The 12,513-nt window shown below is 43.4% G+C and overlaps 1 protein-coding gene across 1 annotated transcript in view; it reads left to right on the top strand.

The window, feature by feature from the left end:
* Positions 1–12,311, top strand: part of LOC118210970 (sodium-dependent neutral amino acid transporter SLC6A17-like) — a 28,513-nt gene extending 16,202 nt beyond the window's left edge. The window contains exons 6-12 of the mRNA XM_035387518.1: positions 866–976; positions 2,124–2,365; positions 2,738–2,930; positions 3,987–4,179; positions 4,716–4,875; positions 5,362–5,524; positions 5,972–12,311. Of these exons, the coding sequence (XP_035243409.1) occupies positions 866–976; positions 2,124–2,365; positions 2,738–2,930; positions 3,987–4,179; positions 4,716–4,875; positions 5,362–5,524; positions 5,972–6,343 (1,434 nt within the window). The 3' untranslated portion in view covers positions 6,344–12,311. The remainder of the gene's footprint in view (positions 1–865; positions 977–2,123; positions 2,366–2,737; positions 2,931–3,986; positions 4,180–4,715; positions 4,876–5,361; positions 5,525–5,971) is intronic.
* Positions 12,312–12,513: the final 202 nt, after the last annotated feature.

The raw sequence follows: 12,513 nt of genomic DNA, 5'->3' as shown, positions 1-12,513 counted from the left end.
ATCTCCGGTGCATTCTCCTGTAAAGGAAAGTGAGGCATATATTCAGTAAATATTTGAGCCTTCAAGGTCAGGCGCTGTGCGGCTGCTGAATGATTCAATATCCCTCAAGTGTAAATAAACCTGTGCATTGCACCCCAAGCAGGGAGCCAAGCAGCGTGACACGTCCCCTTCTGTGCCTCTGATATATAAATAAAAAATTCCAGAGAGGGTACCACATCCATCCTGTGAGCAAATGTGGGAAAACAATGCAGTCCTTAGAGGTTTGTAGAAACTACTAGAACCTGTTTGAGCCAGATAGAAAATATTTAAATAGGGACCGAGTTTGGTTACTTCGAAGGGCCAAATCTTATGGAATGGCTTCAAAGAGAACAGTGCATTATGGTGCACTACCTCACAATTATGATTTTATCAGAGCTTTAAACTATTCTGAGAATGAGCCTCTTCCAGTGGAGAAACTCTTACAGATACAGATACATACAGTATACAGAAATCAGTTTGAAAAAGAACATATGTATTCCTTCTTACACCCAATTACTACACTTTAAAAGTCTCTTCACAATATTCAAAACAAATGGAAGTAAGATATTTCTTTCAACACTTAAACCCCCTTTTTCCCCATACTATTATGTCTTTCAAAATAAAACTGAAAAGAAAAGAGAACCAGCCTCAGGGAAAGTATTTGGTTGGTTACTCCACCAAGCTAATGGCTTCTCTCTTTTATCCCTAATAAATGTATAATTTAGAAAATTATTTCTACACCCAACATGACTATGCCCCTGGGATGTGTTTTCATGAGAAGGAATGCTAAGATAGCATATCCATGGTAACGCTGTTGTGTGTGTCTCCCTGACTCCGCCCACCCCAGGTGATGTACTTCAGCTCTCTCTTCCCCTACGTCGTGCTCTTCTGCTTCCTGGTGCGTGGTCTGATGCTGAAGGGGGCCGTGGACGGCATCGCGCACATGTTCACCCCCAAGGTGAGTCCTGCTGGTCATAGCCATCGCATGTTCTACACCAGGGCTGCCAGACCCTGTACCTGCTGATCTCCAGTCCTGTCGGTTTTCTTTTGATTTGGCACAACTGATTCTACTAACTAGCAGCTCAATGAGATCTCTAGCTGTTGAATGAGGTGTGCTCTGTTAGGGAGTGAAAACCTACAGGACGGTAGGTCTCCAGCAAAAGGGTTGGGCAGCCCTGTTCTAGACCTTGCTGTGAGATTTTATTGATAGTGTCTCAATCGTCATAATTTCCTTTTGCGAGTTAAAAAGCGATTACAATGCATGTCCTGCTTGAAAGTATGGCTGCTGTCCCCCTCTAGAGGCTCACTGTGGGAAATCACTCCCAAAAATGTAACTGTAATTCAACCTGCTTATAGGAAACCGCTGTCCTTGACTTAAACAATGCAGTCCAATATTTACATCTCAAAACATGCAACCAATCCAGTAAATCCAATTAAAGTAAATTAGATAATGTTCTGCAATTTCCAAAATGGTATTTGGTGGACTAATACCCGAGGTTACTTTTGCCTATGTCCTAACATCAAACAGACTTGCTGACCAAGGTTAATCTACCAGCAGAATCAAAAAGTCCTGGATACAGGGGTGGCCAGTACTTGTTTATGGGATTTACCAGCTGTGATGTAACTAAACCGCAAGGAGTTTTTGAAATGTTTAAATTACAATGAAAACAGCCTCCTGTTCATGACTGCAGCATGTGGTGCCTGGTCAGATCAAGTGCTACATCAGACAAATACAATTTAGAAACTCCTGTCCAAGTGAAGGTACCGTAGTTCTTCAAGGATAAACTGTCTGTGCCATCTAATGGAGACATACCTAAATACATGCTACAAGGGTAACAGTTTCTGATGACATGATGATCCCCATCTCCCCCTGTCATTACATTACAGGCATTTAGCAGACACTCTTCTCCAGAGCAACTTACACAACTTTTTACATAGCATTTACATTGCATCCAATTATACAGCTGGTATATACTGAAACGATGCAGTATATACCCTTGCTCAAGGGTACAACAGCAGTGTCCTACCGGGGAACTGAACCTGTGACCTTTAGATTGCAAGACCAACTCCTTACCCACTACGCTACACTGTCCTTCCCTCCCCAGCTGGAGAAGATGCTGGAGCCGCAGGTGTGGCGCGAGGCTGCCACTCAGGTGTTCTTCGCCCTGGGCTTGGGTTTCGGGGGGGTCATCGCCTTCTCCAGCTACAACAAGCAGGACAACAACTGCCACTTCGACGCCACGCTGGTCTCCATCATCAACTTCGTCACCTCCGTGCTGGCCACGCTGGTGGTGTTCGCCGTGCTCGGCTTCAAGGCCAACATCATGAACGAAAAGTGTGTCGTCGAGTGAGTGTGCGCCCATCAGTGCTGATGACACATTGGTTCCTCCCCCCTGTGTGTTCAAGGCCCTGCTGTGATAACCTGCGTCATATCCGGGCCAAATTTATCAGTAGAAACTAAGGTCACTAAGGCCTCATTCAACCAAATGCGTTATCATTCAATGACCTCAGTAGATACCGATATGTAAATTTCATTACTTGATGTGCTTGCGTAATGGGGAATTCACACCGATATTCTAACTGAAACTGTTCAGGTGAAGAACTTGGTAGGACTGCCACCTTCTGGTGAAAAACAATGGCAGACTTTTTAATGTATTTTATGTCCAATTCAAACACCATGTATTCTAACCGCGGTCTTTCTCAACGCCCGGGGCTGCAGGAACGCGGAGAGGATCCTGGACTACCTGAATTCGAACGAGCTGAGCCACGACCTCATCCCGCCGCACGTCAACTTCTCCCACCTGTCGACCGCCGACTACGCCGAGATGTACGGGGTGATCAAGACGGTGCGGGAGGACGGCTTCGCCAAACTGGGCCTGGAGCCCTGCCTGCTGGAGGACGAGCTCAACAAGGTGCGCCCGCCCCGCCCCGCCCCGCCCCGCCCCGCCCTCAACATGCCCCGCGAGCGGCTCGATGAGGAACCTGTTCACCGGGTATCCAGGGGGAACCTCTCCCAAAAGGCTACGGCGGTTGTGCTGCCGAGGCGATTAAAAGAATCAGGTTTTATGCTTTGCTGTAAAGTCTGATGGGAAGCCTGCCAGGGCAGGCAACCGTTGAGTTGCCATTTCCAGACAAGCTGTTATGCTGTGTTGGTTGAACACTAACCGCTTGCCAGCAGCACAGCCCAATCAGCTGCTCTGTTATTGCACATTTGTCACACTGAATGGTTTCAGATCGTTAGGCAAAATGTAATATTAGGCAAAGGGAAACCGAGTAAACACTATACACATTTTGAAAATTATTATTGCATTTATTTAACGAACAAAGCTATCAAACACCCGTATCAACGGGCAGGAAAAACCTATCAATATGTCTGAATTAAAGCAGACTTTGTTCTGCAAAGAAGAGGTGGCTAAAATTCCTCCACAGCGATATGAAAGACTGATATCAAATTATAGGAAGTGCTTGGTTCCTGTTATACATAACATTTTGTCTAAAGATCTGAAACCATTCTCTGTGACAAACATGTAATAACAGAGGAAATCAGGAAATACTTTCTCATGGCACTCTAGGTCTGTGTATCACCTTGATTCCGTCAGTTCAGTTCATTCCGCCCAGTTCTGAGAGTTGAGAAAGCTGAGAAAGGGGGCTAGAAAAGGGTTGAATACCCATGTTTTAAGTCAGGGCTGCCCAGCCCGGCTCCTGGAAATCTACCATCCTGTAGGTTTTCATTTAAACCCTAATTCGGCACACCCAATTCTACTGATTAGCAACTCGCCCCTCATTCAACAGCGAGAGATCTCCTTGAGCTGCTAATTAGTAGAATAGTAGAATAGGAGTGGCAAATTAGGGTTGGAATTTATACACCTACAGGATGGTGGATCTTCAGGACAAGGGTTGGGCAGCCCTGTTGTAACCCACCACCCCCACCGGATGTTCACCCCTCTTTTCTCCCCCTCTGCATATAGGCGGTGCAGGGGACGGGTCTGGCCTTCATAGCATTCACGGAGGCCATGACCCACTTCCCCGCCTCCCCCTTCTGGTCGGTCATGTTCTTCTTCATGCTCATCAACCTGGGCCTGGGCAGCATGATCGGCACCATGGAGGGCATCACCACGCCCATCGTCGACACCTTCAAGGTGCGCAAGGAGATCTTCACAGGTGAGGGGACCCCATACTTTCAAATGGTGCTGTTTGTGTTTGCCCTTTTTTGGGCAAAGATTCAGCAGAAAAAGGAAGGACATTGGCCCTACAAACTTCTAGTGCTGTGCAGCATCTCTGTCAAGTGTTCCAAAAGTCTGTCCCTTCGATAATTATACATATGAAAAGGGGTTGGATAGACTGCACATTAATAAGCCTGCCTTATGGCTGAATGGTCAAGGTGCCCAATTAAAATTTTGGGTGTATTTTTATACGTAAACCTTTTCCTTTTCCAGAGAAAATTGTCTCTAAGCTCCAGTTGCTCATACACATTAAATGTAAATGATGGGCAGATTTTCATAGCTCTCCCTGAGCTTTCTGCTGTGGTAGAAATGGTGCCAAAAATAATTCAAAAATGATTATGTGAAATAAAAAAATAAAAACATAATTGTGTATTTGAGTGCAAAGCCGGAGCCATTTTGTTTTGATGTGTCTATCCCAAAATAAAAATCCTTTCACAGCATTAATGCTCTTTTTTCTCCTTTTCCTTGTCACAGTATGCTGCTGTATCCTGGCCTTCCTCATTGGGCTTCTGTTTGTGCAGCGGTCTGGGAACTATTTTGTCACCATGTTTGATGACTACTCTGCTGGCCTGCCCCTCACCATTGTGGTCTTTTTAGAGAACATCTCAGTGGCCTGGATTTATGGCACTAAGAGGTAGAGTGTGACATCAGAGAAATCTAAGATGCAATCACTGTGATAGAGCATAGAGCCACAGGGTGTGGATCAATGTGACATCACATAGATCTGGGGATCAGTTCAGTGTGACATCACAGAGCCATAGAGGGTAATGTAGCCTGCTATCACAGGGTACAGTGTGACACCACAGAGCTCCATGGTGTAGTTCAGCATGGTATCACAACGGAGGTCTTCACAGGTCCAAAATGTCATACATTACATTACATTTATTTAGCAGACATACCTTACATCAAACAGGCTCCTTACCCAAGGTAATTAAATACATGCATACCTTTTTTGTCACTCAGGCCTCTGGTATTTGGGTTCCAATCAACTCACAAGGACCACATATCATTGGCCACAGGATGTGACATCACAGAGACCCAGGGTGAACCTGGACAAACACCACAGGCCAAACCTGCAAAGGAATATGTTAATTTTTCTCCCTTCCTCTCTCTGTCTCAGGTTCATGCAGGACCTGGAGGACATGCTAGGTTTTCGACCCTACAGCTTCTACTTCTACATGTGGAAGTATGTCTCCCCCCTGTGTCTGCTTGTGCTCATTGCCGCCACCGTCATTGAGATGGCCATCAGCCCACCGGGCTACAACGCCTGGGTGGAAGACCTGGTGAGTGCCTACGTGTCACAACAAATCAATGTGGTTGCCCAAATGTGTATTAGTCGTGTATGCGTCAGCCGAACAGTACTACTCAGTAACAAAAAAAACCTTGGCTCTGACTAATCGCTAGCATGTGAAGCTGTACTGTCAAACCATGCTCCAGCCAATCCCAGCCAAACCTTTTGCTTATAACCCCTGCCCCTGAATTGCACACCCTCTTAAGCTAAAACACTGCAAATCTTGCCCTTGTCAAGAGATGTTTGTTGAGATTTGTTGACAAAGATCCACAGTGCAGATTCGCTGATGTTTATGTTACCTGGAGAGCCCGTCTGATTCTGTTGAGCCTGGCTTGTGCCTGCTGTGAGCCCATTCAGACACTGTGCTGTAGAGCAATGAATAAATGGTGATACTCTTCATCAGATCCAGCTTCTCATCCCTCACCTCTGTCCCCTCCAGGCTATGGAGCGCTTCCAGAGCTACCCTCCATGGGCTCTGGCCATGTGCTTCGCCCTCATCATCGTCGCCATGCTGCCCCTCCCCTTGGTCTTCATCGCCCGCCAGTTCAACCTGATGTCCGACGGCTCCAACAAGCTGTCCGTGTCCTACAAGAAGAGCTGCATGATGAAGGACATGTCCAACCTGGAGGAGCAGGACGAGACCCGCTTCATCCTGAGCAAGAACCCCAGCGAGACGCCCTCCCCCATGCCCAACCACCGCTCCTACCTGGGCCCCGGCAGCACGTCCCCGCTGGAGATGACCAACACCGCCCCCAACAGCCGCTACGGGACCGGCTACCTGATGCCCATCACGCCCGAGTCAGAGCTATGATCTCATGCCTCCCCCACACGCACACACCCAGACGCACGCATACACACATACATGCACATACACACACACACAGACATGCATGAATGAATACACACACACACACACAGACATGCACATGCATACGCACACGCACACACACACACACACACACACACACACACACAGACATGCACATGCACACACACACACACACACACACCAGCATGTCATTCCCCTTACAGAGAACAGCAGGGGCATGGCAGTGCTCCTCAAACCTTAACCTCCCTACAATTCAAGGCCTTCTGCTGCCACGGGACACCCTGCTCTCCTTTCCCCCTCAGATATTAAAGCAGACGTCCCTCGCGCACCCAAACACAAAGGCAAAGCACCTGGCCAAAGTATGAGCACATCGCCCGTGAGCTTCCAAATCATACAGTCCATCCAAATCAATGAGTGAAAGGGAGTGCCATTTGCAAGGTGGAACGGGGGACCAGGGCACGGGGGGTGGGGGAGTGAGGGGCTCATTTTGAGGAAGGACTGGAGAGGAGGAAGGAGGACGGCTGGTACCCATATCCACAGGAGTCAGATGTTCCCCATAGGCCTCTGATGCAGCACACTGCAAAGTTAGGGGAGATTAAGGTGTATGGAATGTTGCAACTCTGTACCGTGGCAGAAGGTGTTCAAGGCAGCACAAATTTTTACCAAGGGGGACTTTTGGCAGGAAGAGGGTACAAGAAAGGGAAGGATGGAAGAAAGGAGAAAGAATCTTCAAATCCTTTTTTCTTTCCCTGAACATAGCTGTAAAATATCATAAATAGGTAAATATGTAACCTAATGTTAGAACCTATATAGTTGGAGATTCAATGTAATTATCCACCCTCATTCACTAGACACAACTATTCCAGTATCAGTAATACAGGAATGTATTACAGTACAGTATTTTTTTTTTTTTAACTAACATCTTATCAGGACACGCTTATACCACTGAATATTATCACTGACTAAACTTGACTACATCCATTCAGGCAGAAGCTCTAAGGTACTACAGCACTTCCCCACCTGAAATTCAAATATGGAGCTGTCTGCTGTGTCACTGTGTCTAATTACTTGGCCATTCTGCTCTCCCTCCTGAGGTTATGGAATGATGGTACACTGCTACAACTGACCAATAAGTCTAGCATTGATGTTCTATTAAAACGTCACTGTTGACTAATGACACAGCACCAGAGCTTTCAAACTGCTGCGTATTCCGTGCTCCGTTGCTCAGATCTGGGGGACATTGAGCCCCTACTGAAATCAGTTAAAGCCAGTCTGTCTCCAAAACATTGGTAAAATTCTACTTAGAAACCCTCAAGGCCACTTTAATATACTGTATTAATGCAACATACGTGTTATTACAAGGTATCACTAGGAAAGAAAAGGGAAAGAAAATCTCAATTACACAAAATCCAGCTTTCAACCTTCAGTTGTTTAAAGATGCAAACAAAACTTCAAAAGAGATACATTTAGTCACTCACCCTTTGGTCTGTGGTTTCCTGGTCTCCTCTTTCTTAGGCTAAGACTGTACTCAGAGACATGGGACCATTACAGGAAAACAGTGTTAGAAATACACACCGAACACTACACACAGAACCAATGGAGTCAGCCGGACCAAATGATCAAGTTAAGGAGATTTGTGAAAAACCACTGCTTGAAGCAATGGACTCTTTTTCACTGCACATTTCATTTGTTGAGCTCCTACTATATAGTTTGTTTGACCAATATTGTAGTTTTGTAAGTGTTATATTATATAATATTATATTTTTATGTGTAAATATGTGTCTGGGTGACATGAACATGTGTCTGGGTGACATTAAGTTTCTGCTCCCCCCTATTTATTCCTTCTATTAAAGCTGTGGTATGCATATACAGCAAGGGCCATCATGGCTAAAAAAAAAAAAACAAAAAAAAAAAAAACAGCACCTCTGCTATCAGGAAACATGTAGGTTTGTCAGTAGCGTAGCACCTCTGCTTTATGTATGATGTCAACCTTGTGTATACTCTGTATAGAGCAGGTACTGACCCACAGCTGCCTCAGCTAACTCAGATAGTCATTATATTCAGTGGTGGATGAGGAAGAGGAGGATGAGGAGGAGTAACTGGGGTCCCACATCAGGCCACTGTTCATGAAGCTCTTAAAGCAGTGATTCAAAGCACTATAGAGGGAATGGGGGGGGGGGGGAAGTGGGTGTTTACTTACAGGCTCCCATTCTTAAATGATAGGAGAGGAGGTGTTATACTCACAGAATCCAGAATCCTCCCTGAAGTTTTAAAAATAATACAGGATTAGTTCAATGCTTAAAAGTGACAGTAGGGGCTCTTCCCAGTATTGCCAGTTTCAAAAACTGAGATAGCAAGTTTCTGGGCCTCAGAAAACAGTGAGTTCAGCGTAGAGTTTGTCATTCACGGGTAACTCAACCTGTCACTGGGTTTTCAGAAAACCTACTGAAGACAGAGCTACTCAACCCTGACCCTGAATGAAGAGCATCAGTGTTTGAAAGCTTTTCTTCAAGCCAGACCTGGAACCGCTTGACCAAAACAAGTGTTAGTGATTTAAACCAATTCTGGAAACAGACACTGGGTTGTGGCGGCCCAGGACAAGAGTTGTGAAGCTCTGCATGACGGAGATAGCAAAAGTAATCACAGTTACAAACTACAACCTGAACATAATCATGTATAACTCTGAAACAAGAACTGAGTGAGGTGGGTAAAGGAAGACTCACAGTCAGTCGTCTGTAGGCGAAGCTGTACTTATTAGGGGAGAAGAGATGGCCACTAGATGTCAGTGTTTGTCACATAAAGAGGATTCTGCACTGCACAGCAGTCACTCAAAAGTTCTGGAAATCCAAATGTTAAGAAAAGTTAACCAAAGACACCAAATAATTCCTGTACGTCACATTCCACTTTGGTTTGAAGCAGGACCAAACTTATTAACACAATGTTTTAAAATGGCTGAAAAGTGGGTCCATATTGATGAGGGGACGCATTGAAACACTGATGTTCTTGTATTTGCACTTACTGATTTGATTTCCCTTGGGTCCTTATCAATGCTTTGAGAATCGCTGCTTTTCCTGAATGAGGTCTGTGGTCCCTTCTACATACAGACACACACGCACACCCACCCACCCACAAACACACACGCACACGTAAGCACACGTACACACACACACACACACACACACACACCCTCCTTGTGACCTCACAATGACACAGTACACAAAATGGTCTCATACTGTAGGTGCCTAAACCATAAATTAATCTCAGCTCTTTCATGCCCAGCACAGTATTAGATGCTGTAAAAGCTTACTGTAGTGTTGCGATTGTTTTAGTATCTAATGGTTGGAGATAACCAGTTTGTGCACTTTACTATAGACAGGGGCACTGGAGTTGCATGGCTTGTCTTCATGAAGTCCAAGTCCTGCATATCCTGAATCGCTCTCATGATTGTGTCAAGTTATTTACATTTTGTGTTTTTCTCCTCTGGAAGTTCATTTAGATGCACAATGATATGAAACGCCCGTGTCCACAAGCACACAATATACTGGACTAAAGTACAGCTGTCACAAGCGATGGCTGCAGCACAATAATGAGTAAAACTTTTAATTCAAATGTAGCAACTGCACAGCGATCTACCATGCAACTAATTTAGAAATTAACTTGAGTTTGTGTATAAAATGTATAAGCCTTTACCACAACCACAATGTCACCTTCAACTTCAATCCTTAACCTTAACCTTACCAGTGCAGTTCAATTGTTAGCTCACAATATTTAAATGGTATTATATAATAATATTATATAAGATCTAATATAATCACACTGATAAATTGGCTGCTATTAAATATGACCCTGTTATGGCTTGAAGCTGGAATACATAGCACACAAATTGAAATGGCACACTTGCTGACAAAGTGCACAGCACCATGGCGTATCAAAAAAGAAAGAATGTGGCACAATTTTCTTCCTGATAAATATATTTTCGATGGGCAGCATTTTTCATATAAATATGGACCAAATGAATCAATATGAAGTAGCTACAGATTAGACAGTACTGAAAATACTGACAATGGTTAGACAGCACAGTAGACTCTCCATGTGATCCTCCGGGTCCTTAATTTAAAATAAGAAACATAACTTTTTTTTTTTTTGGTCCGTGATATAGCGGCAATAGTAGAGTTACACTAAAATTGAACGTGCTCACCTATTAACCAATCATTGTAGTTTTTTGATGTGGAGAGCAAATATTTTTGATTGCATCAAAAAAAAAAAAAAAGTCTGACAAAGTGACTGACAGCTTTTGTTGAACCCATTATGGGGTTCAAGAAACCATCCTCTCCAATCACTATCTTACAGCATCCAATCACAATCCTCAATGTTCACACTCTCTCACAGCATCCAATCACAATCCTCAATGTTCTACGGTTCTGAAATCAAAAATGAATGACAATGGAACTCCAGAGCCTCTCTCTTGCTAGCTCAAAAAAAGGATCGCTATTAAAATGGGAAAATTCTCTTTTAGTTAACTTAATTTTTTTGTTAATTTTTTAAATGATTGCTTATTTATTTTTTTATTGTGATGCTAGAAGCCATGGTATTAATGATAAAATCAAGTACTATATTTGTATTATTGTATATTTAAACTGTATATGTCATTGTACATTCTATTATATTAACAATAAGGACAAAATAATGGTTATGATGCAAATATTTTCATCCTGTGCTGTATATACATACGTCATATTTACAATTTTGTAGTTGGCATACCTGTATCTCCTTTTGTGGCTGGGGAGATATCTTGGGAGTGGACAGGTTTGTGTTTTATGTTTTATGGGGGAGGGTCTGTGTCCTTTATTCAATGTAGTTTGTGTGATTGTGTGTTGTTGACTTTGCACCACCTCTATAATCAGTCCCTGCAATTTCCCTCAACAACTGTATACGGGAATATTCCTGTATAAATCAAGGTATTCGTTGATTCAGCAGTTTAAATATATATAGATATATAGATATACTATTATACTTAGTAGATGCTTTGGTTTCATGTGTGCATAGTGTTCAGGGACCTTGACACTTTCTCCTCCTGTGTTTTATGTCAATGCAATTTTTTAGTGTGGACCTACCTCCTACAGCACTGGGCATATACACGCCCTAAATGTCCCCGTGACCTTCAGCATTTCCCTGATGAATAAGAATAAGACTGTGTAATAGTGGGGCTGCTTACATATGAAAATAGCAGTCCATCATAGAGAAATAGTGCTGTCTGCACCACAATTCAAGAAAGCAATCTACCCTTTTTTGTCTAAATGTGTGCACTGTAAATGCCTTCACACTGCAAAAACTGTACGTGAAGTCACCGTAGGTGAGTTTCTATTCAATCTGATTGTAGTTGCACTTCTTCTTGTCTCTTTTAACTCCAAGACGATGTCATAAGGTTTCTTTTATTTATTTTTTGTGTATAAATCTTTCTGCTCTGTGTACTCTGCCAGCCATTTGATTGACACACTGTAAAAGCCAGACACTTGCATTGTATCTTTCTGTGTAGAAGCAATATCTCCATTTAACAAGCAGTAACGAGAAAGTGAAGCCAATCTCTCTGGGAGAGAAGCTGAAAGGAGTGCCAAAGACACTCCTGCGGTACCTGTTTTGTGTTTGTGCGTGTGTGTGTGTGTATATATGTGTGTGTATGTGTGTGTGTGTGTGTGTGTGTGCGCATGCCTTTCTCCCGACAATTATCAATAACGCTAGGCCTCACCAAGCACAGGTTTTATGACGTCTTAAGACTTTCTACAGCGATTCTACATTAAAGCACACTCCCGTTCAGCAGTCATGAAGATGAGTATTCCGGTGTTTGAGTCTGGATGACTGTACAGTGTTCTAATTATGTGTGGAAAAAGATCTTGTGGTTGTCACCAAAAAATATAAATAAAGACAATAAAAACTGTTGTTCTTATTTCAATCTTCTTCTGTAGTTTTTTTTCTCCCCCCAATGGCTTACTTTTACAACTGATCACTAACATCTTATTACCCTGCAATTGTACTACATCATTCAACCCCTTCCCCAAAATTATACAGTATCTACACACAGTGCATTTACTCGTACCACAGCAAATAAATTTTAAATTGAAAAAAATGTACAATTAATTTTATAAAATTGAATG

The sequence above is a fragment of the Anguilla anguilla genome, chromosome 13 (assembly GCF_013347855.1).
Source record: "Anguilla anguilla isolate fAngAng1 chromosome 13, fAngAng1.pri, whole genome shotgun sequence".
NCBI lineage: Eukaryota > Metazoa > Chordata > Actinopteri > Anguilliformes > Anguillidae > Anguilla > Anguilla anguilla.
Note: the sequence above shows the minus strand (reverse complement) of the source record. Positions and strands in the feature narration are given on the sequence as shown.